At 52.9% G+C, this 25,180-nt stretch overlaps 1 protein-coding gene across 1 annotated transcript in view; it reads right to left on the bottom strand.

The window, feature by feature from the left end:
* Positions 1 to 2,143: 2,143 nt before the first annotated feature.
* The window catches only part of QSOX1 (quiescin sulfhydryl oxidase 1), a 45,072-nt gene continuing 22,035 nt past the window's right edge, over positions 2,144 to 25,180 (bottom strand). The window contains exons 3-12 of the mRNA XM_063105217.1: positions 23,283 to 23,328; positions 22,599 to 22,701; positions 20,089 to 20,179; positions 17,870 to 18,015; positions 16,014 to 16,148; positions 13,824 to 13,953; positions 10,444 to 10,566; positions 9,551 to 9,698; positions 5,821 to 6,000; positions 2,144 to 3,977 (exon numbers count right to left, since the gene is read on the bottom strand). Coding sequence (XP_062961287.1) covers positions 3,238 to 3,977; positions 5,821 to 6,000; positions 9,551 to 9,698; positions 10,444 to 10,566; positions 13,824 to 13,953; positions 16,014 to 16,148; positions 17,870 to 18,015; positions 20,089 to 20,179; positions 22,599 to 22,701; positions 23,283 to 23,328 — 1,842 coding nt within the window. The 3' untranslated portion in view covers positions 2,144 to 3,237. The remainder of the gene's footprint in view (positions 3,978 to 5,820; positions 6,001 to 9,550; positions 9,699 to 10,443; positions 10,567 to 13,823; positions 13,954 to 16,013; positions 16,149 to 17,869; positions 18,016 to 20,088; positions 20,180 to 22,598; positions 22,702 to 23,282; positions 23,329 to 25,180) is intronic.

Genomic DNA, 25,180 nt, shown 5'->3' with positions numbered 1-25,180 from the left:
TCCTCAAGGCCAGACTTGACTCCCCCTTTCAGATCTCAGACTTGAGGGCTCCTTCCGTGCCCTTCTCAGTCTCTCCTCCAGGCCAAGGCTGTCTGGGTCCCTCAGGGCATGCTCCTACACCCCCACGCCTGGAGGATGGGTTACACGTGGGCTCCCGCCACCCCCACCCATGCCAAGGCTGCCGTGGAGGAGTCTGGCTAAAGGTGGAGCCACCCCTCTTGGACCTCCGAAAATGCCAAATGAGGCAGCCCCTCAGGCTATGGCCCCCTACACCTGCCCAGCCCCCTCTCCAGCCTCAGTCCCTGACTCCCCTCCCACTTCCTGACTTCACACCCTTCAGGTCTCCGAGGAGCCTCCCCTGACACCCTCCCTGCTAGTCTCTAATCTTCAGAGCACTTATTGCAATCTGTAGGGTTTTTTCTCATTTGTTATCTGTCTTTTCCTCTAGAATGTTAGCTCCATAACAGCAGGGACCATGTCTCTCCTGTTTTATCCCCAGCTTCTAGCACAGTACAGCATTGAGAAAAATCCATAAAAATGTTTTTTAAAAGTTTTTTGCTCAGAATTTCTTGTATTCACTATTTTTCTTTGTCAGCCTTGGCATGTGCTTTCTCCTCTGCCTGTAATACCTTTTCCTCCTCATTTTCCTTGCAAACACCTATCCATCCTTCAAAGTCCAGCTCGGCTGTCTCCTCGAGGGACCCTCAACAGGTAACACGCCACAGGCAAGTTTCTCTGTGCAGCCCCAGAACAAGAAGCCTTTGCTTTGCTCCCTTTTGAGGGCTTTGTCTCCTGCTATGGGAGCCTCCCAAGGTGCAGAAAACAACCTGGAATGGCGTTCAAGATGCAGCAAGCCCCAGCTCCCAGCCTGGCAGACTGGATGGGGGAGGGGACCAGCTGGTGGGCGAAGCTGGCTTATCGATGCCGTGGACAAGAGCCCTGGGGAAATCAAGGTGAAAGGCAGTAGTCCTGCTGAGAGGGGGCCCACCCTCCATTTATCAATCAGAGGGGCTGGGACAGGGCAAAAAGAAGCTCCACTGTCAGAGGCAGCTGAGGGGGGAAACCCAGACCCACTGAGGGGGTCCCCAGTGAGGCATGTTGCTATCTTGGGCACGGTGGGTAGACACTGGGCGACGCATAACAGCATTTCTAGCATAGCTCTAATTTTAAATACCTGAGTTTGATTTTAGAAAATATGGTCACTGGAGCTGATAGAAATTCTCTGCACTTGACATTGTGCAAGGAATGGGGTGGTGTGGAGTAGGAGTCCTTGGTGGCCTTGGCCCAGTGGGCACATTTGGGCACTGGCCCGCGGAGCCTCTTTCACCCTCTTGTTGGCCAGGTTGCCTGCCTGATTGTGTGCTGGCCTGTCAACCTCTCGGTCTCCCAGCCAGGGCCTGGGAGCAGGGGAGGTGAGCAGAGCCAGCCGAAGAGGATGGAGAAAGAAGGCAGTGACTGGAGCAGGGGGCGGACAGAAAGGGAACCTACCTACAAGAGGCCCCCAGGCAGGAATCCACCCCAGGAGTTGTGCAGCTAAAGAGGTCAATGAAACAAGCAGGGAACGGGAGGGTGACCCCTGCCTGCCCTCCCACCCTCCCCTACCCCAGCTGCCCCACAGAGGGAGTGTTCTTGGCACCCCACCTGCTCCATCCAGTGCTGGGGCCATCTGAGCAGAGTGAAGATGTCAAGAGAAAACCCCAAATCGGATTGAGGCTCCTGCTCCCCCTTAATGAGGTTCATTATCAGCTGCTCTGATCCTTGTAAAACCCAGCAGGCCGGATTAGGGGCAGGCTCTCTAATCCCAGCTGACTTCTCCCCGCTGAGCAGCCAGCCCAGGCCCGGCTCTGACAAACAATCCCTTCCTTCTGGAGAAAGAGCTAGAGATGGGGACGCCTGGCTGAGGAGGGTGAGGAGCAGGAGGAGGCAGCACTGGACATCCAACAAGGCTGTCCCCATTCCATGGGGAGACTGGAGGGCCGTGGTGCGTGGAGAGCTCTGGGTGGTGGGGGAGGGCACCCTCTCCCCTGTGCGGGAGCTGCGTGTGCTGGGGGAACCCATGTGTGGCTGGACTGTACACACTGTCCAGTCCTGGACACTATGTCTCCCTGTAGCAAGTTAAAGAACACACCAATACTTGCCTTAACAAAAATAATTTATTCCACAACGCTCCCAAGCATGGGGTAGAGTGGGAATCAAGCAAGTGAACAGCGTGGCCCTCTCCTCAGACCCCTTCATCCTCTACTCGAGAGAAGACACTCTCCTTGCAATCCCTAACCCAGCCCCTCCATGTCCAAAGATTAGCATCTATTTCGGAGACCAAAACAAAAAGACAAAAGACCCGGTTCAGAGAAGGGTAGAGCCCAATGGGGAGAAGCCAAAGCACACCCAAAGCCACCATATTTTTCTTGTGGCTTCACTCTACCTCTTACAGCTAAGCCCAGAGCCAAGGTACTACAGATCTCAGCATCCTTCCCTACACCCACCCCACCACCTCATCCAGTCCCGCCTAGCAAGCCTCTCACCCCACAGCCCAGCGACCATCACCCACCCAGCTGGGCAAGTCCACACCAACCCCAACCTACGCTCTTCCTGCAGCAGGTACCTTGACCCAAACCTCACCTGGGAGACCAGCATGACTTCTGGAAGCTTCCACACCCCACCCTGAAGCCAGGCCCAAGGGGCTGGAGAATGGGCAGACCACTGAGGGCCAGAGGTAGTTCTTCCTTCTCTGGTGCAAAGGTCTCTTTGTGTCCAGAAGGGAGTGGGATCGATTCAGCCCCAGAAAGTCATGAGGAGTTCCACTCCAGCCCACCCAGACCAAGGGACCCTCCTCTGGATGGGAAACCTTGGAAACTGGCCTCACTTGCCCCAATTTAGGGACAAGACAAAACAGGAGAGATTGAGGCTTTAGCAAGAATGGGGAAGGACTTCAAATAAGCTGAAAAACAGGAATTTGGTGCTGAGAGGCCAGGGACTGAGCCTCCCTAAGCCCACTGCCCAAGGCTGCTCTCTCCTGTGCTGTAAGATGAACCTGGACTCTGTTCTTGTCTTTCCTGTCTATGAAACTCTCCTTCCCACTAGACCCAAGGGGGTTCACTGAAGCAACTGGTTTTCCTGGATTTCCACCCTCCCAGACTGGACAAGGAGAAGGGGTGTGAGGAGAGGGAAGGGGGCAAGAGGCTGGACGAGCCCCACAGATGGCAGCTCCCTCTCTTGCTCCTCCCCCAAGTTGGACAGCTAGGCTGCAAGGTGGCTAGCATGGCCCTTCAGGGCCCTCATCCTGGCCCGGAAGAAGGTGTACACAGCCAGCAGGCCCATGAAGGACAGGGAGTAGAGCCCCACGCAGAGGCTGATGTCCAGGTGGGAGAAGCCCCCGCCCAGCACCTGCAGCCACTGGCCTCGGCCCCGTGCTGCTCGGGCCTCTGGCTCCCCGGCCGGGATGTTGGCCAGCTGCTTGGAGCTGCGGCCCACGCGCCTCAGCTCGGAAGGGAGGAGATGGAGCTCCTCGGCCCGGGAGTCGGCCAGCAATGCGGCCCCCGTGTCTCGTCTGCTCAGGCGTGGCTGCGCCACCTCGTCCCTCTGAAGCTCTGCTACATGCCCGGGAGGCCCCTGGTCTGGTGCAGCTTGGCTCACAGCGAGGCCCGTGTGCAGCTCCAGGGGACGACTTGCCTCGGGTCCCTCAGCTGGATTATCTGGGACGGTGGTTCCAGGGGACTCTGCCATCTTGGCCTTCTCAGGGCCCAGAATTGAATTCCTGGTCACCAGCTCCAACGCTCCTATCACCTCCCTCCGGGAGGCTGGCCCAGCTGCAGGGAAGTCCAGGACAATGTTGCTTGGGGAGAAGTGGGCCTTGAGGAAGCTGAGGGTGGCGGCCACGTTCCACACAGGCACGCCCCGGAGCTCATTGTGGCAGGCAGTACAGAGCTCGCGGGGCGGCCACTGTACCTTGGGGAAGTGCGGGTCCTCACTGGGGGCACCTGGGGAGGGAAGCACACACAGGCCGGCTGACACACTCCAGGCCCACCCGGAAGCCCAGGCCTCACTCCTCCCTCAGCACAGCAGCTTCCTCATCTGCAAAAAGGCTCCCCCCCGCCCTTCCCGAGCACGGGAAGTGAGAGAACGCAGATAAAAAACTAGCACAGGGCCTGGCCCAAGCAGGAGCTCAACAGATGGCATCTCTCCGGGTGAGGAGGACGAGGATTCCTATCTGGCTCAGCCCCAGCACAGCACGGTTCCCCACAGAAGTGTGAACAGGCCCATTCCAGTCACTTCCCAGTGCTGACCAGGCCCACTGTCCCCTTTGTTGACTTCACCGTCAGTTTGTACCCCGAGACCAGACATGGGAAAAGGTGAGAAGACTCAGGAAGATTTGTTTTGCAGTCTTTGATTGGTCTGTTGGTGTTTGTCTTTTTTGCATTTTTCTGAAATTTTATACAGTGAACATATATTACTTTCGTTAATTAAAGGGAAAATGTTTTAAAAACAAGAGCGTGCGGTGCATGATAATTCCACAGGTGCTCTCCTTTACCCAACTGCAGCCTGTGGGTTAGGCAGGAGGTAGGATTGGCCTCCAGGGCATAGGTGGGGGAGCCCTAGAGCACTTGGGAGGGTCAGCACGCTGCCCTGGCTGTGGGCTGTTGGGATACTCGGTGGGACCAGCGCTCCACAGAGCCCCAGGCTGACGCCCAGAGGGCCAGCTACCAGTCCTCCCAGTGTCACCCAGGGAACACCAGCCCATCTCTCCTGCAGGAAGCACCTCTCCCAAAGGTTTTAATAGGGGAAAAAATTTGCTGACCACCATGGAGCAACAGCAGAAGTGATAAAGTGAGAGTGGTTATTTTGGGGAGGGGGTGACAAGCCGAGGATCCAGTGAGTAGCAAATGATCAGGCCTTGCAAAGCGAGCTTTGGTCTGAAAGAACCCACCGGAGAGGGTAGGGCACTGCCTTGCCTTTGATCCCCTGGGGAGAGGCCCAGGCTCCTGGCTCTCCAGTGGCAGCTGGGAGCCTGCTGAGGTCACAAGGCTGGAGGGTCAAGTAGAGCATTTGGTGGTGGGGGGTGGGGGGGGAGACAGGCACGTGTCTTCTTTTCACAGTCCACCAGGAGGCCCCAGGAGACCATGAGCAAGTGCAGGCGCCTGCACCACCTGCTCCTTTAACCTCGGCTCCACCCCCAGGCCACCCACCCCCAGGAGGGCTGTCACAGCATGTAGCATGTACACGCCTCCCTCCCCACAAACAAGCCACCTCCTGTCCACAGATGGCTCCCTCCCCCCCACTGTCTCTGGAGTTTGAGGCTTTTGCTTGTTGGACCCATCAGCCTCCTGTGCATGGGGAAATGAAAAAACTGTGAATGAGGGAAACTCAGAAGACAAGGCCTCCCCTTGTGGGAATCAGTCCCTGGTATTTCTAGAAAGGACCTGGACTCTCTTTGCCAGTCCATTAAACCCCTCCCAGGGAATGGAAAACCCCAGTTCTGTCCTCCTCATTAGTTTAAGTAAGGTGTCAACAGCCAGAAAGCAGAGCAGGGGAGGCAGGAGAAGGACCCCAACAGGCCAGAGAGAGGGGCCCTGGAGCAGGGAAAAGAGTGAGTGCTGGCATCAGAAGACCAGGGTTTAAGGTGTCAAAGCCTTGGTGTCCTCATCTAGAAAATGGGTCTGATGATACTGGTACCGATGAACATGCTGGCAGGTCAGCTGAAAGTGCTGAGAAGCACAGGTTGTTACCGCGACCATGGGTGTCCCTTCCCCACCTCTGGCCCAAGACCCCAAAGTCCCCCCACCCCCATAGGTGACTCCAGCCTTGGAGGTGGCCCCTTCTTACCTGCAAGGCGAGCGTTGACTCTGTTGTGGCCAGACCAGAGCCACAGCACAGCGTCATTCGGACTCCCCACCCGGTGCATGGAGGCAGCAGCCATCTGCTCAAAGTGGTCAGCGCAGTCCTGGCAGCCAAAGAAGAAGTGGACATAGCTCCGGATGGCTTGGAGGACCTCCTGGCCTTTGGCTACAGGGAAGAGGAGATGCCATGTACAGTGGTCCCACCACGTTCCCTCAGGGCTCCCCGTCCTCCCCTGCACAGGTGCCCCACGCCCCAGGCTGTGTGATGAGGGGCCCAGTGTCTCTGGGCCTATTTCTCCACCTTCCTCCCAAATCCTAAGCTCCATTTCCCTTCTCTGCTGCTCATTCAGGCCCTCGTCACTTTCCTAAACTCAGGAGAAAGTCCAAACTCTTCAGCAGCACACGCAGGCTCTTGTGACATGGCACACCCCAGCCCTACCTGCCCCAGGCTTCCTGCTCCCATGGGTCCCCTATCGCACCTCGCCTCCCTCAGCACTCTCAGGAGTCCATCCTGATCTGGCCTGTGCACCCCGCACTAGTCTCCATCTCCCCTCGCTCCCCGCTTCCATGCCCTCCCACCAGGCCCCCTGGGCTGGCTTCAACAAAGGCTTCTGTTAGCTCCACCACTTTCTGCTCTAACTGAAACTGGGCTCCTCTCCTCAACCCCTCTCTCCCATGCTCCATATGCCTCCAGGCTGCTGCTGGTTGCTTCTGAACTCTCTCTTTCCTGAAGCAAAACACCCAGCCCTGGAGAAGCCCATCTCTTGTCTCACCCCTCCATCCACAAGGACCCAGCATCCACCCTCTGTCGTGCTCAGCACCCTCCCCAGGCCGTCATCCTGGCAACATAAGCGCCCACACCACCCACGTTACTTCACTGCAAAGCCCCCCCAGCTCCGCCCTCTCCTGCACCCACCTCAGGCACGCACCCACCTGCCCGCTGCCCACAGCTGCACTGGCAGCCACCCCTCCCCTCCCACTCAGGCCTCACCCCTGTTGACCTCCTCCAGGATTTTACTCCTGTACATACTTCCACGCTTTCTGGCATCACCAATTTCTCCCTCACTATGGCATCACTCTGACTGGTAAAGACAATGACCATAGAGAAACCCCTCTGTGACCCAGCCATGCCCCTGTTTCTGCCCATCATCTCCACATCTTGTCTCCTGTTCTTTCTCCAGCCTAACACAACCAGGTGTTACCGGCACTGAAACAGCCCTCACCAGACACAGCCTCATCTTACGCCCCTCTGGCAGCATTCACCTGGCTGGGCACACTCTCCTTGACACTTTATTTTGGGGGCCCTCCCAACTGCATCAGCCACTCCTTGTCAGTCTCCATGGCTGGCTCCTGCTCCTAGCCACTGTCTGGATGCTGCGGTGCCCACAGCTCAGTCCTCAGCGCTCTTCTCTACCTTCCACTAGTAAGCTCATCCATATGCTAAGGACCAGCAGGTCCATGTTCTGTCCTGCAACTCTCCCTGGAACTCCAGACTCCAACTGTATACATCTCCTTTCATGTGTCCAGTAGGCACAAAACAGACCATCGCTTCCCACCCCGAGCCTCCCATTCTCAGCTCACAGGACCACCCTCCGCCAGATGCTCAGGCCATGCAACGCTGCAGTCCACCCTGTCCTCCTTCCCGCAGATCATTCTTGCAAGCCATTGTTAAGTCCTAGCAGCTCTGCCTTCAAAATATCCCCGAATCTGACCACTCCTTCCATCCACACACCTACAACTCCAGTCTGGGCCATCACCTACACTCCTGGACTATTTCTACAACTTCCTGATGGGCAGCCCTACCTCCCTGCATCTGGCCACACAATACCCCCCGCCCCCCAGCAGCCAGCAATTTTTCCAAAGCATTAATCATCTGTGTCACTCCCCCATTAAACTCTCCAGTGGTTTCTCATAGTGCTGAAACAGAAATCCGAACCCCTCCTTCACCAAGGCCTCCAAGCAGCACACTAACCCCCTCTCCCTGCCTCCCTGTCCAGCCCCTGGCTGCACTGGCTTTCTCTGCATGCTGCAAACACACCAGACCTGTTCTCTGCACCTGCTTGTCCTTGGTCTGTGTTATGAACTAAATTATGTCCCCCAAAATTCATACGTTGATGTCCTGACCTCTAGTACCTCAGAATGTGACTATATTTGGAGAAAGGGTCTATTTTTTTCCCTGGCCCCTCCCCTTCCCCAAGACAGGGTCTTTAAAGAGGTAATTAACATAAAATGTGATCATTAGGGTGGGCCCTAACCCAATATGACTGTTGTCCTTAGAAGAGGAAATTTGGACACAAACATGGAAAGTGATGACCATATGAAGACACAGGGAGAAGACGGCCATCTACTAGCCATGGAGAGAGGCCTCAGAAGAAACAACCCTGTTGACACCTTGGTCTTGGACTTGAGCCTCCAGAACCATGAGATAACAGGTTTCTGGTGTCTAGCCTCCAACCAGTGGCTTTTGTCCACAGCCGCCGAGCACACTAACACAGCCTGGGCACACTAACGCAGCCTGGAAGGCTCTGCCAGAGGCTCACAATTGCTCACTGCTCTCCATGCCACGTCGGCACAGGGCACCTCCTCACAGAAGCCTTCCCCAGCCACCCTACCTGGACGCAGCAGTCCCCTCCCCACCACTCTGCACTGTCCTCCTTATAGCACTGGTCATTGTACCTGAAATGCTCTGAGTGTGTTTACTGTCTGTCTCCTGCCACCTGAGCACTGGCAGGCAGGGACTCTGCACCTCCCGCCACACCTGGCATGTGCAGGCACTCTGTAAATACTAGCTGACAGACCAACTGACTCGGCTGCCCACGCGACTGGCAGCTCCTCGAACTCACTCAGCTTTGCAAGCGTTGTTCCCTCTCTCTGGGACGCTCCTTTTTCCTGGCTGTACTCCTACGAACCCATCACAACCAGCTTACCTGCCCTCCGAAGCCTCTCGCCCCTTCCCAGCAGCATGGAGCATGCCCTCTGTTTACCCGCACCTCTTCCGCTGCCCCCAGTTATTGGCCCTGGTCATGACAGGGAGCTCTCTTTCCACCCCGCCTCACACTGGACAGTCTGCTGAGGGCAGGGACTGACCTTATTCACCTCTGTATCCTCCAAGCTGAGCCGGGCCTGATATAAACCCAGCTCCTCAACAGACGTGTACTGAATGGGATGCACATCCTTTCAGTCGTCAGAGCAGGTGACACCAAAGCCATGCAGTTTGGGAAGGGAACAGGGCAGCGGGGAATATGTGTTCCCCTACTTCCCCTAGAAAATTATTTTCAGTGGGAAACACAACAGGATTGTTCAAAGGGCATGGAATCGGTTATGTAAATTATGAAACAGCTATAGTTTTTTCTTTACAAGAGTATAAAAACAGAATCACAAATTTTTTTTGAAGGCTGAAAACAAAGCAAGCTATAAGCCCTGAGAACACCAGGGAGAGAGGCCTCATGCCCCAGGGTTTGAGGGGCACCACCCTAGAGGCAGGGGTAGGACTGGGTGAATTTCAAAATCCTCTCCACTCTGGGATTGGTTCCCTACTGGTCACATGTGGCCAACTGTAGATGGGAAAGATCTTGCTGAAACCCCAGTACTGCCTCTGCCCCATCCCCTAAATATGGGCTGGCAGCAGGGAGCCAGTAGGGAAATTCTAGGGAGCGACCCTGCTCCTGTTCCTGTACAGTCTGAGGCACAGTGAGGCGAGCAAGCACTGGACTCACCTGCTTCTGGTGGATGGTCTACATTTTGGCGTGTTGCTTGCACAGTCAGGAAGTGGAAGAGGACCCACAGGGAGCAGGGAAAGCCCCGGAAGTGTGGCTCACTCCCCTGGCAGCCAACCCAGTTCACCTTCTTGGCAAGGACCATCCCCTAAGGGAAACATATGAGATGGAAAAGGATGGGATGAGGGGGTGAAGAGAGAAGCTTCCAGGAGACTCAGCACACAGCCCTGAAACAAATGAGGTCCCTCTCTCAGTCTGTTACCTTGAGGGTGGTACTTCTCTTCCACTGACTCCGCCCATGGAAGGTGCAGCAGATCTGAAAACTTGTGACATGGATCAAGTCACATCCTAGTCTAGCCTCAACTTCCCCATCTGTAAAACCAGGGGGTGGGTCTCTGAGATCCCTTCAAACTTTGACATCTTACAGGTTTATAGGGTTTTGTGCCCCTGCTGGCTGCGGTGGCCCACCTCTGTAAAGAGCAGCATGAGCAGAAGCCCAGAAAGCTGCCCTGGAGAGGGCCAGAGAAGCCATGCTGAGGAGAAGAGAGGAGCAGTTAAAAACTCTGGTGTCTCATCAGTTTTTAACGCCAGCCCAACCACTTATTGGCTGAATGGTCTTGGTGAAGTTACTTAACCTCTCTAAGCTCAGTTTCTTCATCTGCCAAATGGGGATGATATCCACCTTCCACTAACGTTACAGGATTAAAAAAGATATACTTGTAGAGAGCTCAATAAACAGCAGTTTATTAATTGTTAATGGAAGGATCCAACCAAGCTCACTGACTCCCACCTGAATGAAAACTGGTGGAGGAGGTCAGAGATTACAGTGTTAACCCTGCCTCCCATTTTCATAAATATCAAGGATAAGGAGAACTTTATTTGCGCCGACTCACCTCCTTCCTGCTGTCCAGAGCAGCTTTAAAGGAACTGTAGAGAATTTTCTTTCTCTGTTGCCTCTTGAGCCATTCATTCATAGAGTGCAGGAAGTTCTGGACTAAGGGCTGGCCAGGGAAGTACTGTAGGGAGGAACAGTGAAGTGGGAGAGTGAAAAGCCATCTCCTCAGAGGTGCACAGTTTGCAGAGGGTAGGGACTGTGCTGAAGTAGGCCACAGCAGTTTTATGCAATGTTCCAAAATGACCAGGAAAACATTCTGCCTGAGGCACAAATGTGGATTCCTCACTACCTCTGCTCTGGGGCACCTGGTAAGACTAGAGAAAGGGGCTAGAGAAAGGAGAGGCTTTAAGCAGGACTGGGCTCTGAAAGTCACCTCCTCTTAAGGCTTCAGGCTCCCATGCTGACTACATGCCACCACGTGGTGAGCTCATTTCAGCAGCACTGGGAGGAAGGCCTGAGCACTGTGCCACTTTCCAGGGCTGCTGGGAACACTGGGCCACACGGTGCTCTCTTCAGGTGGTGTTCTGATAGATGCTGACATGCCAACTGGCTGACCAGCCAGGTTAGGCTGGCAAAAGACCTTCATTTGTATTCCATGGGCTGCTGGTGGGGATAGGCCATCCCAGGGTCTTACAGCCAAGATCCAAATCTTGATGGTAACTCCCAGTGGTCTCTGAGCAGCATGGAAAGCTACTTTGACAATAAGTCAACTCAAATCTGATTAGTATCAGCACTTTAAAACCACAGGGACTCCAGGGAGGAGGAGATGTGTGCACATGTGTGAGCAGGCACAGGCACACAATGTGGGGGAGGAAAGAGCAAGACGGATGCAGCAGCAGAGCAGGTCAGATAAAACCACAAAGGGGCAGGCCGGGAAGACAATGCCCCTGAGAAATGTGCAGGGTAAAAGAGCCAAGGAGAACATTAGGGAAAAGGATACTGCAGACAGGAATGATAACTAAACAGAGAAACCTGCTCACACACCCAGGCCTCTGAAAAAGCCATTAAATATTCTTATCAGACCTCAGGGGCCAGACACCTTCCCCCAGAGCGAGAAGTGGCCGGAAAGAATGGTGCTTCAACATGCTGCCTCACGGTGAGCTCACACACAGATCTACAGCTCAGAGTCAGCTCCTCACTGACTTTCACCCCTCATCCTCACTTGCAACCTTCCGCCTTCCAGAGCTGTGGAGTCAGGGGAAGGATGTGGTGGTAAGGGCTCTGGACTACAGGGAGCTGGGAAACCCTGGTGACCACACGCCACCCAGTGGCCAGTCCTGCCAGCCGCTCGTGTGAGAAGTGCAGGCAGAGAGCAGGCGGGGGCACCTCCAGAGCTGACAGCTGTCCGAGGCTGAGCGGCAGAGAGAGCACTTTCTCCCTGCAGGCTTTGGGTGCCTCTGGAGTAACATGCATGTGGTGGCTGAGAGCAGGGGTTAGGTGAGACATGGCTGCAAATCCCAGCTCAGCCACTCACTAGCTGGAGGACCTTGGTTGCCTCTCTGGGCTTTACCTCTCTGGGCCTTTATTTCCTCATCTATAAAACAAAGATAATACTAATGCCTACCCTGTGGAGATTGTTATGAGAAATCAAAATAAACCAACACACAAAGAGCATCTGCAGAGTCTGGCATCCTGCCAGAGCTCAAGAACTGGTAGCTGCTACTACTATTACTATTCAGGAAGAAGCAACCCAAGCAAGGGGAGGGTGGGAGTGCTCTGCAGTTTCCAGGGGATGTGCAGGCAAAGCTCAAACAGACGGTCTCCACACCCATGCCCAGGTCCCTCTGCTCCTACTGCTGGGCACCCCAGCTTCCCTCTGTCCATGAAGGCCAGCCCCGTCCTCTCCGAGGGCTCTGGCTCTGGCAGGAATGGCTCCTTCATCCCAAACTCATTTCAGCACTTGCTGAAGGTATTTTCTGGATCTCATTCTTTCCCCTCCTACTGAGTGTAGGGGAAACAAAAAACCAGCTTGGAGCCCAGCTGAGAGATGAGAGCAGCACACAAGACACAATTTCCCTGGGATGACTCCTTTGGAGTGACTGGACTAGGGGAGAGGGCGTCCTTCTCATGTCCTGCTGCGGTATGTGGCAGGAGGGAGGACAGCACACGGAACCACCCAAGACTTTCTCCCTCAGAGTCTCCAGGCCATCAGTCCCAAGACTCAGCACCGTGGGGGCCAAGCAGCTCTCAAGCCTCTGTGGAATGGTCTCTATTGTCATAATGGGCTGAGGAACGGGGACCCATCCTGCATGGGACCTCCATGAGGGGCAAAGGCTGTCTTGCTGTAGGCTGCAGCATCCTGCAGAGGGTCCTCCCAGTGTAATCACACATGCATGTGACCAAGCCAAGTGGGCCGGGGGGGCCAGGACTGGGTGAGGTGGGAAGAAGGATTAGGCTGGCAAGAAGTCCCCAAGGACTGGCACACATTACCCCGAGGTAGCCCCAGCTGCTCACAGGCCTGTGCCAAGAAGGGCGGGCTCAGATCCAACAGTGAGGGCTGAGGGTGGCTGAGTCAGCAGTTGGCCCTTGAAGGGGACCAGGGCCTGCATCTGACTCAGCAGCATGCAGCAGCAGAAAGCCTGGGTTTAAGTAGGGCAGCACTGGCAATGGGTCTGGAACCAGAGAGTAGGATGCAGCGAGGGAGAGGCAGGCCACATCTCCCCCTCAGAGAGGAAGGTGTGTGGCAGAGAACACAGCACAGGCCCTGCAGTGTGAGATGTGGGTTCGAGTCCTGCCCATAACACCTCCTAGCTGGGAGGCTGAGGGCAAGTCACTTGGGCTCCTTTGGCCTCTTAAATGGGAGTGATACCCGCCACCTTACAGAGCAGTTGAGAGGATTAACTGCTTTGCAGACATCAGGTCCTCAATAAGTAGGAGCTGCACTCCATGAAGTAGCCACTGTCCCAGGAAACTACAAAGGGATAAGAAGGCATAGCTAGTACCAGACCTCAGGGTCAGACTGGGAAGGAAGAAACGAGTTTCAGAAAATTGTCCTCTCCTTCACAATGGCATTCCAAGGGCCCTGCTTTTCCAATGACCACAGCAGGGAGTGAAAGGCCACACTGGGGTTCAGACTGAGGTGGAGAACTCAGGCAGGGAGGCAGAACCACATCACTGAATCAGCTGGGAATATGTCCAGGTGTCAGACATCTGGCCCTGTGTGCCACCCACCTGTGTGGGGGGTGGAAGGGTGTCCCTGGCAGCACGGGCTGGTGGAGTGTGGCTGGGACTGGAGGGTGGCAGTCCAGCGTGGACTGGGAGAGCTGCAGGTCCAGGTGTCTAGCAGACCACAAGCTGCAGGAGGGAGGGGCTGGCAAGGTGCAGTGCACACATCACACAGGGAACTGCACAGACAAGGGAGGCCATAACCCTGCTCACCTTGGCCAGCACTGCCACAAACTTTTTCAGGGCCACCAGGCGCTGCCCCTCCAGGACTGAGAACTTGCCCACTTCTACCCGCAGGATATAGTGTAGTGCAGATTCCAGGTCAGCCATGTAGATCTTGGAGCTGAGGTCCCAGAGAGAGGCGGAGAGAGAAAGGGGCATTAACCGCAGGGCAGGGGCTGGGGAGGAGCATGAAGGGCTAAAGGGAGAGAAGAGGAGGGGCACTGCTAATGCTCGCAGAGTCCTATAAGTCAGCACTTGGCTCTGCCAGTAATTCGCTCTGTGACCTTCGGTAAATTACTTATTTTGAGCCTCAATTTCTCATCTGTAAGATAGGAATAACAATACATTGCTCATGAATAGGTTGCTAAGAGAATTAAATAAAAGCACAAATGTAAAACCTCAGCAGCTCCTGGCAGAGAGCAGAAGTTTCCCCTCTCCAGGCCTAGGACCAGCCCCTGCCATGACTCACTAATCAGGAAAGATGAGCTTCATTCTCTAACCTGAGCAAAAACCCCTAGCGACAGACAAACAGACCAACAGATGCACACGCACAACGTGGCTCTGGAAAAGCTGGCCCTTTTTGAAAGACCAAGGGTTTAGCTGCCCACCAAGGCTGGGGATGGGAACAGGAGGGGAAGCAGGTTTGTATTTCTTTCAGGGCTGATGTCCTCACAGCTGCCAGACCTCAGGTCTCAGGTGGGCCCTATCTCACACCTCCCTGGCCCTGGAGGAAGGGTTGTAGGCCCCAGCTGGCTGCTCCACCCCGTGCCCAGCTTGCTCACCTGGGGTCCAGGTTCCAGGCTCTGATGGGAGGAGGCCCTTGAGTGCTGGCTGCTTCTCTATCCCTGCCTCCTGGGACCTGGTTCTGGACTCAGTTCAGCAGTGAACTAGTTCTGTGAGCTCAGGCCAGTCAATCTACCTCTCTGGGCCTCATTTACCTCACCTGTAAAATAAACTCCTGCCCCACCTACCTCCTAGCATTGTAGAGAGCCAAAAGGTCAACAAACAGCGTGGGCAACGTGACTACCTGTGCTTTACCCTTGGGCAAAGTCCCCTCTCTGTGCTGCACTTTGGTGTCCTTGGGCCTCAGTTTACCTCTCCGTTCTCATGTTCTGCCTCAAGAAGTGGCCCCATGGCTGAATGAGATAATGTGGGGAAGGTGCCCAGCACCAGCTATTATAATAGTTTGAATGATTTGAATAATCCATAATTTGAACGATCATAATGACCATTCCCACCTCTTCCTTCTCCCTTGATTTACTAAAAACCTCTCCCTTGGTATTTTCCATCCTTAAAGTCCGTCATGCAAAATCCTTCCTAAAATCAGATCCCTTTCCCCCCAGTTCTCTCGTGCAGCCCCCTAGTGGCAGCTGGTCTGAGCTCGCTGGTCAGATGTTTCCACTTGGTCTGCAGCTGGTGCCTGAGCAAGAGGTCTATAGCTCCATCTCCCTGCAACAACATGCAGGAAGTCCACCGCAAGAACAAAGCCGAGGAACTTCAGAGAGAAGAGCAGCTTTTCATGCACACAAATGTGCACAAAGATACAGGACGCCTGATAGTGAGCTCCCTGACACCAGAGGCATTCAAGTGAGGTCAGGTGCCTTTCTAGAAGGGATGCTATGAAGGGGACTGTAAGCTCTGTGAGAAGGGCCTGCATGTGCCCTGTACGTATCTGAATCCACAGTGCCGAGCATACAGTGGGTACTCAAAAATGTTTGCTGAAGAAATCATTGCTTGGGTGGGAAGATAGTTTGGAGGCCTCAGAGTATCCATCCAAGCTGATTCTACTTGTTCATGAATAGAGTGAGGCTTAAGGAATGTGGGCACTGGAAAGCAGTCATTCCATCATGCAGGATAACAAGAAATGATGTCCAGCACTACCCACAGTCAGCACTGAGGCCCTGGCAGACACTGAAGGGACCTCTAGCCAACCACTGCCACTCTCACACATCCAAGACTCTTCTGTGTGTGGCTGGAAGTCAGGGGCCCCCGAAGGCCAAGGCCAGAGCTGGGGGGTTACAGGGGGCAGTGGACTCTGGGCTCAGAATGGCATGTGCTAAACACATGACAAGGAACAGGAATGGGCAAGAAAGAGTGTGAGTGTGAAGGGAGAAAGGGGTCTGTGATCTGAGGAAAGGCTGGGGTGGGGGGAGATGCGAGGCAATCTCGGCATGGCCTTACCGATCTGCAAACTTCCAAACAGTGGGAACGATCGTGCTAGAAGTGGTTGGTGCAACTGTGGTGTGGGCAGCCTCCCTGGTGAGCCCAGAGAGCCTCTGCAGGTAAGCGGTATAGAAGGACCTGGATTCCATAAGCCTGTGAGGAAAGAGAACCACAGAGGAGAGGCAGTGAGTACAGAAAAACAAAAATCCCAAAGCTAACCAAGGTCAGAAGAGGAAGCAGCAGGGCTCATCTGATGTTTATTAAGAAATATTTGAATTTAGTTCCATCTTGTCTTCAGTGAGGTCAAAATCAGGGTGCCCAATTCTCACTTTGTTCCCTTAAGCACACATGCTGTGGAAAGCCTCTTTGACACCAGCCTAATGTTGAACTCCCATCTGGAAAAGCAGCTGGACCAAAGAATTCCTCAACCTGCCCTCTCTCCAGGCAGGGCTGAGGTCTGGGGAGGCTGTGGGACAGAGCACCTGGAAGAGCAGGTGAGCCCCTATGGGAACAATGTTAATTCTGCCACAGACAGGAATGGCCGGGCTTGACTACCTGCCCCCAGACCAACAGGTTCAGGATGTCCAATGACCTCCAGGAAGCCGCCCATACACAAGCTTGTGCTGAGGGACCATGAGGTGACATTACTCCCTAAGGAAGTCAAGGGAGTTTGATATGTGATTTAAAAAAAAAAAAAAAAAAATAGATAGCACCCACAACAAAGAGCCACCAGAATTCTCTAAACCCTTTTACAGTCCTTTTGATTTCTTCCTTTCATCTAACAGAGAGGAGACCTCAAGGGCAAGAACTGTCTCCTGAGCACAGACTGCCTCTCACCCACCAGGGTCAAGGCCTCCTGGAGGGAGAGATGCAGAAGCCAGCAGCAGCGTGATGGGACACCCCAGGGAGCTGGCATCGCGAAGCATTGCGTTCCACTCTGCCGTCCTGGCCCAGTGTTTATCCATGAGCAGATGGCTCGGGAGCAGCATCATCACAAGCAATTTTCCCCTCCACCGACTCCAAGTGAGGGAACAATGCCACCTCTCCCCAGCAGGACTGGCACTTTCTGGGCCTGCCTGGAAAGCCAGCCCCTCCCTGTCCCCTGCGGCTGTCATGCTTCCTAAACTCTGACAGGCCTGTCCTGGTGCTACCTGGAGATCTGGTCCGGGGCGAGGGTGAGCGGCTGCGCTGCCCAGCCCCAGTGCAGGATGGCACTAATGGCCCTGAGGAGTAGCTCACTGGGCACCTGGGACAAGCCTTGAGCTCCCTGGCCCTTGAGCTCCTGCTGCAGGCCAGGCTGACACCAATCATCTGCCCAGGAAGTGCACCAAGTCACCATCTGGCACCATTTAACGGGCCATTCAGCAGCGGGAGTCTGACAGAGGGGCTGGGGCTGGTCTGATTGTTTTCTCTTGGCATTTTGGAACTGGCTATTGTCTGGCTCCTAATGAACTTTTCTGCAATTAGAAAACCAAAGGGAGGGAGGGTCAGGCATATTTGAGTCCTTGCCAGGCCTATAGCCTGCCACTGAGTCTGACTGTGAACAGAGGCGGATGGGGAACAGGGCCAGGGCTGCGGTGGGGCTGGTGCACAGCAGGAGGGGGGACACCCATGCTGGGTGTGCCAGGGGCTGAGGCAGGATCCCTGAGCTGTGGGGGCTGGGAGCCGTGTTCTGGGCCCAGTCTCCTTGCTATGATGGCACTGTCCCAACCCAACAGACAGACAACTGCTCCTCCTGCAGGGGATGCTCCTCACCTGCCCATGGATTCCTTAGAAAGAACTTATCCCCACTGTGAAAAGCTGGAGCCTCTCTAGGCAGGAAAGAAGGATGAGCACAGGGAGGAAGTAGAGAGAAGGCAGGAGACACCACTCACACAGGGACTCGGGAGACAGAGCCATTCCGAAACAGCAGGTAGCAAGATGGGAAGTCGGTGACTCCAAACTTGTTCACCACGTCATCCTCAGTGTTCAGAACCCTGCGCACTGCCATGCCTTGGTACTGGGACAAGTCCAGAGCCACCTGCAGAGACAACAGGGCATCTGGGGGCGCCAAGCCATTGGTAGAGGGAGCCAGGGGCTGAGTCCTGGCTCAGTGCCCTAGGCAGGGACCCGGGTGGCAGCTGTGTTCCGTTCAGACACTGAATCTTTCAAAGAGGGGACCATGATGATGAGTGAGAGACTCTCATGCCACCACCACATCTAACCCACAGGTAACAAGTGCCAGACACTGCCCAAGAGGAGGGGCCTTGGAACTGGGCAGACCACACATTTTGAATTTCCTAGGACAGTCCCACTTGAACATAATTTTCTTTCCAATGAAAGCAATTTGTAAAAGGCATAATAGAATGCGGTTTCATTTTTATTCTTAGATTTATAAAGCTTTCTATCTATATCTCAAATCAGAAAAATACAGATATGATAATTTTACTTTTAGAAAGAAATAAGGGAAAACATTAACTAACATTTATTATGTATTATGTACAGATTGCCTCATCTAATCTTCAGAATAACACTGAAATGAGAACTATCATGAGGGGACTAAAAGAGGCAGTGCAGTATACCATGGCTGCCTGCAGCTGAATTCTGGCTCCACCAGACTCAACCTCTCCCTGACTCAATTTCCTTACTTGTAAAATAAGAGTAACAGTAACACCAGCCTTAGAGGCCTGTTTTGAGGATTGAATGGGTTAATTTTATAAAAATGTCTGTAACAATGACTAGCACATAAGAGGTGTATAAGTATTCATTTAAAAAATAGAACTCTTATTTTGTAGCTGAAGAAACTGAGGCTTAGAAGTGAAATCATGTCTCCAGATCACACAGCTAGCATGTGCCTGAACCGGGCTAAAAATCTCAGCTCAGTCTGGCTCCAGAGCCCGGGTTCTTAGCCACTAGGCCCTCTGGCCTCTCAAACTAACCATCCTGAGCACCTCCGCATGGACACAGGGCCCTTGGCTCAGTCCACTGGGGCCCCTGTCCCTGGTTCCTCAGGGTACTCAGGGGGATCAATGTTGGATAAATTAATGGATGGGTAAATGTTGACTGATTCCAATCAACATTTATCCATCATCCCTATAAGACAGGTATGGACTGAGAGTCAGGCACCCCTTCAGTAAAGCTGTCTGTCCCCACCCCTGTGCCTCCCCTCTCAGGGCTGAGAGGCCTACAGAGTTTCCAGATTCAGCTCAAACTCTCAACTGTGCTTGATGAGTTTCAGCAAAAAAACCATTCAGAGCCAACAGTAGTGTTTAATCTCATCCCCACTCTCATGTCTTCTCATTCTCCCTGCACTGCCTTGGAACATCTCCTGTGCACTGGTGCATCCCACCTTTGCACCTGGGAAAAGCTTCCAAGTTGTTTGTGGAGAAGTCCATGAGCCCTTGGCAGAATGAAGAGCTCTCTGCATTAGGCAAGGAGAATGAATCTTCACAAAGCACCTACTACGTGCCAGCTACCAATCTAGGCACTTTACCTAAATTGCCTCATTTGACTTTCTCAACAATACTATGGAGAAACATAATGATCACTACTCTACAGAGGGGAAAGGAAGGCTCAGAAAAGGTGGGCAACTTGATCAGGGAAAACTCCAATCTGCTTCACCTGGTAAGGGACCCCCATATCCTCATGAGGGGCTAGATCATCTCTAATTTCCATGCCACACACTCCCAAATTTTCACTCCAATTCCATGGTGCTGGCGCAGTGTGGAAATAACACGAGCTTTGGGGCCAGACGGCTGGTTCAAAGCCCTGTTCTACCAGTTTACTAGCTGTGTGATCTTGGACATGTTATTTGATTCGCTTTGTTAATTTTGGGGATTTGCAACTACGTGTGTAGCAATCTAGTCGGATGCTCAATAGACAGTAGGCGTTATATTTGGTTTCAGTGAGGGAGATGAGAATAGACAGAAAGCTTTTAAAATGGAAAGGACCAGCTCCTACACTTTCCATTTCTCCCAGCAGGGGTCAGGCCAGTGCCAGTCTAAGAAATGCACACGCACAGGATTCTAGAATTGGCAGGAAAAGCCCTGCTCCTGAACTGGGGCTTTCTCCCAATTGCTATCCAGGAGTTGCAGGGACCCTGAGGGCAACTCACCTCTCTACCCAGGTAGGAGCCTTCCTTTTCAAAGATCAGGGCCAGGTACTCTTCATTGCTTCTTGCAAAGAATCCATCGATCTCCTCTATCCTGAAAGAGACAACTTTGGTCACCCTCCACAGCCAATGGGAATAAGGCAAACTGCTGGTGACTCCAGACGCAGATGATGCGGCGCTGTGAGCACAGCCAGCCACGTGGCCCTCCTCTGCTTCCGCATAAGGCTTTAGGAAAGTCTCCCATGACAGTCCTCCAGTGGGAGTAAACCAAACCCTAGTCTCCAAGGATGCTGCCCTGTTAGCCCACCCTGGTTCTTCATTTGACCCACCTTGGTTTTTGTGTTTTCTTTTTTCTTCCTGTCTCTTAAGAGAGTGAGTAGGAGGCCGTCTGAGGAGAAGGACTGGGAAGGCATGCTTTGGGACCAGTTGTCTCCATGTTCTGGGTAAAGTCCAGGCTTATTGTATACGGTTTTTATTGGCCTCCTGAGAGACTGGTGATTGGAACTCAGACACAAGATGGGCATTGTCCTATCTTGAGTTCTCATCCAGAAGTGGGGGACCTAGTGTTTTTAATTTGGGGAAGTCACTACCAACTGGAGATGTGCTTTTTCCTTTCTGGAGTAGGCATAAAAAAGGAATAAAGCAGCAGGAAGTCCTGGGTGCAGGGATTTTAGAAACTACCTAATTCAACCTCTTTATTTTAAGATGAGAAAACAGAGGCCTGGTTTCCTCGGTTGGAAACAAAGGTGGAAATTGAAAAGAAGGTAAATTTTATTATCTTCCCAATCAGAGAATGAAGACAAATTGTCTTAAAAACTCAGTTTCAACAGAAATTAATATCAAATTGATGTTTCCTTATCCCAATTAAGAACCAAACATCATCACACATACTTAAGAGGCCAGCAGGTAAGAAGACATGGGTTATCCTCACCCTAGAGACCTATTTCCCACTACTAGACCCAATGACATGGCAGTGACCACCTCCAAACAGAAGGTGCAACATGGGGCCAATGCTGGAGCCCAGCCCAAGGACAGTACAAATGGCCATGCTAGAGAGGTAGGGCCACAGTGCACCCCACTGTGTGGGTGAAAAGAGGTGTCTGGATACTGATGGTCTGGGTGTGGTATCAGGCAGCCAGCTTCTCAGACCACTCCTCCACACCTCCCCTTGGCTGGCAGAAGAGCAGGTCCTACATGGGGCCAGCACCCCTCTCCCACATCCACCCTCAGATTTCTGAAGAGGCAGCTCACCTTTCATCACAGGTCTCTGCCTCTTTCCTACAGTTCTTTAAAAGGATCACTTTGAGAGAGGTTGGCAGGTTTGCCAATTTGTTGCTTTTGAGATCCCCCAGGGCTGAAAATGCACCATGAGAGATGTGCATGTTTGTGTAAGAAAGAGAGACAGAGACACAGTCATCAAGAAATGGAAGGAGGACCAGCGTACAGGCTGGCCTGGATGTCTCCTGGAAACAAGGAACCCCAAACCACATCAAGACTGTATGCTGGGTCCAGGGTCTCCGAGAGGCCCTCTGGGAAGATGGAGAATTGAAAAAATAATAAAGGAGTTATTGTGAGTTGGATCCAACCCCAATCAACACTTGGAAACGCACTCTCTGAGCAGGGCTGTGGCTCTGAAGAACACAAGCACACAAACTTAGAGAGCCTTCCAGCACCTTCCTCATGAGGCCTTCTCAGCCCCTGGAACCTTCACTGTATTCAAAGCTGGGCTCCCTCTAGCAGTCCCTGCTGGTTCATGGGTCTGTTCTTCGCAAGAGTCCCCTGAGGTGAGCATTATCCTGTCCTGAGATCTCATTCAGAAGTGGAGAACCTGTCTCTCACCTTGGGAGAGTTAGGGCAAGACTCCATGCACCTCACTGTTCTCATTTTCCTAGAAAAGAGGCAACCCAGGAAGCAGGCCTGGCAGGCAGATATAGGACATCAGCTACTGCACCTGATGGTCTGCAGCACAGGGAGCTGAGGGCCACTTCCCATCCCTCAGTCACAGCCACTGGTCAGAAAAATGACCACCTTCAGTTCTCAGAGACAGGGCTTTAAACTCTTCTGAACACCACCTCCTCCCCCTTTCCTCTGAATGAAAATGCCCCCTCTGACTCTCAGTGGCCTTCCCTGGGGTAGAGCATGTGAAATCCTGCTGCATTCCCCAGACATTTCTGAGGACAGGTGGTCAGAAGCAGCAGCAGGGAAAACCTGGATAACTCCTACCCACCTTTTCCTTCCTACCAGGTGGGATGGGCCTTGCACCAGTCAGTCAGCCCCAGTGAGGCAGGGCTCCTCAGTTAGGACCTGCAGCAATGGGAAACCTGCCACCTGCTGCCAGCCACCAGCTGCTCTGGAGTGGCTCTGGACTCTGGTAGACTGTGGAGTCAGCCCCACAGCAAGGGTAGCAGGAAGAATCAACATGGGTCCCGTACCCTGCTGTTCCCACCACCCTCTCACTCCCAGGCCTGGGATGCTGGCCCACACTGCACTAAGACTACCCCAGCCCAAAATACTTGGCAGGCTCCAGTGGGGGGCAGGCTGGGGGCCACGTGTCACGATGGGATTCCAGGGCGTCAACGAGCCTCTCCCGTAGAGTTTGCACATCAGCACCAGCCACTGTAAATGAAAACGGGCATGGGGAGGGGCGTCAGGAGAGAAGAGGACCCCAGTCAGCTTCACTCACAGAAGCAAAGCACCTAGGGCACGAGTCTGTTCTGAGAGAGACAGGGCAGACGTCCTTCCTCCATATCAGAGGAATGTGGCTGGGGGCTCCTCCTGTGGCCCTAAGCAATTCAAAGAGACTATCCCTCAGAGGACAGGAAAGTCTGTCAGAACTAGGTCTCATGAGGGCTTTCCCCAGGGGCTATCTGGTCTTTCCTGTGCATGCCAAGCCCATTTTGACATGAAGGCTGTTCTGGGAACATGATGCCCCTGCCCTGCACCCCAGGACCTTGGACGGGCCAAACGTGGTGTAGGGCTCTTTCAGCCCAGCTCTCCCTAAGGCACCGCCCAGGCTGACTGGGAGAACCTTTTAGGAAAACACAAGTTAGGCTTCACTTGGAGACCTCCTCACCCTTGCAGACCATGCCTGTTGTCAGGGTTTTTGTCAGCCCAGTAGAAATCCAGATAAAAAAAAGGAGGCAGGGAGAAGACGACGTCAACAGGGCCAACAGGATCACCAGAGCCAGGACACCCACCTGACAATGTTGCTCCTGAGCCATTCTTGGAAAAGGCCTTAAAGAACTGGAAGCAAAGACACAGGCAAGAGTCAGTGATATACAGTGGTAAAGAGCACAACACTGGGCCGGACAGACCTGCTACTTATTAAATGCTGTGACTTTGGGCAAATTACTTAACTCTTGTGAGCCTCAGTTTCTTCATCTGTAAAATGGACAATAGGGAGGTTTTTGCTCTCAGAGCTGGACATTGTTTCGCTTCCTTATTATCCTCACGTCCACCCCCTCCCCCCACAACTCTGAAGCACCCAGGGAACCTGTAGGCAGCAGCTCATAGACTTTACTAGAAGTGGACTGTTTCTATAAAGCACCAATGCCTAGCACAGAATTACTGAGAAACATTTACTGTATGAATGAATGATGAAGAACCACTGCTGTTTTTCCCTGCAGACCCATCTGAAAAAATGAAGTGATGTCACTTTGTACATCCCTTGGAAAAGGTCAACTCTCTCTGTGTCAATCTGCCCTTGTTCCTTGTCTTGGAAAAATGGGCTTGGAGGCAGGTATCTCCATCTACTGAGAACTCCCAGCGTGGCACAGCAGACACTCAACAAAAGTAGGGGTCTCCAGAACAGGTCCTGTAGAAGAGTGGGCCTGAGCCTCTGGAGAAACAAGCCTTGTTACAGATAGGCCAATTTACTCATTGTAAAGTCCTCTCTTTCCATGTACATGACACTCCAGGCCTTATCCGTCACCTCCGTGGGGCAAGAGGAGAGAACAGACTGCAGCTTATAATCTGGGCTTCTGTCCAGGGGTGAGACAGCTGCTGTGACTCTTGCCTGTGCTTTCCCAGCTCAGGAGGAAATGAGGCTGAGTTGTCCTGACAGCCACTTAATTGCCTGGGGTAGAGTGTAGGCTGGGAAGAGGCATCTTCTAGAAGGCCCCTAACCTTCAGGCTGCTTTTAACTACCTTGGGCCTCTGCCTTCAACAGCATGGCCATTTGGCCTTATCCCAAGCTGGGGTCTGGCAGACCTGAGTTCAAGGCCTGGCTCTGCTATGCTCTTGCTGTGTGACCTTGGGCAACCTATCAACCTCTCTGAACCTTAGTGTTCTCATCTTTAAAATGAGGATGACATCATCTACCTTAAAGAATCATGCAAGGATTCAATGATAATACATCTAAAGTGCTTAGCACAGTGGAATACAACAAGGAATCAATAAATGTTAACTGCATCATCACCATCACCACCATTTTCTTTCCCTGCTTCCTACCTTCTCAACACTAGGAAATGTTGATCAGTGAGGACTTGTTTGTTCCAGCCATCTGTCAACAGAAAACTAAAATCCTGAGGCCACCCACCCCCTCTCCCACATGAGGAACAAAGACTGCAGAGAAGCCAGCCATCTCTCCCCACCTGCAACCTTCCCCTGCTCCCTCTGACCTCACCTGGACCCTTACTCTTGCTCCCTGCTTTTTTCTCTCTCCTTTTAAAACATCAATATAAACCTGTATTATGGGAGAAAATCATCTACTTATACATGCCACACACATTTATAAGACAGATCTTAACCTAATAAAATTATGTTATCCTAATACTTGTAAAAATGCTCACAGATTTCCTGGATTGTGACATAAGATCAAGTCGATAACACATGTCAAGGCATTTGTAGACTGACATTGTTTCTCAGAAACAAAACTGAAAATGCAGCTATCTGGGGTTTGGATTGTTCACAAATAACAAACTAGAGAGTGATTTTACAGTGGCAGTTATTCACAGTGATGGTGCCCTTGTTTATGTACAGACAGGACAGACTTTGACTTGTTTCCACAGACATAAGAACACCACTGACATCATGAAGCCCTGAACCATGTGGCTTTCCCATAGCTACAATGATTATTTTTAGCTCTGAAAAGTAA

Source organism: Cynocephalus volans, chromosome 8 (genome assembly GCF_027409185.1).
Source record: "Cynocephalus volans isolate mCynVol1 chromosome 8, mCynVol1.pri, whole genome shotgun sequence".
Lineage (NCBI taxonomy): Eukaryota > Metazoa > Chordata > Mammalia > Dermoptera > Cynocephalidae > Cynocephalus > Cynocephalus volans.
The sequence above is the reverse complement of the archived record's forward strand: the minus strand, read 5'-3'. Positions and strand labels throughout refer to the sequence as shown.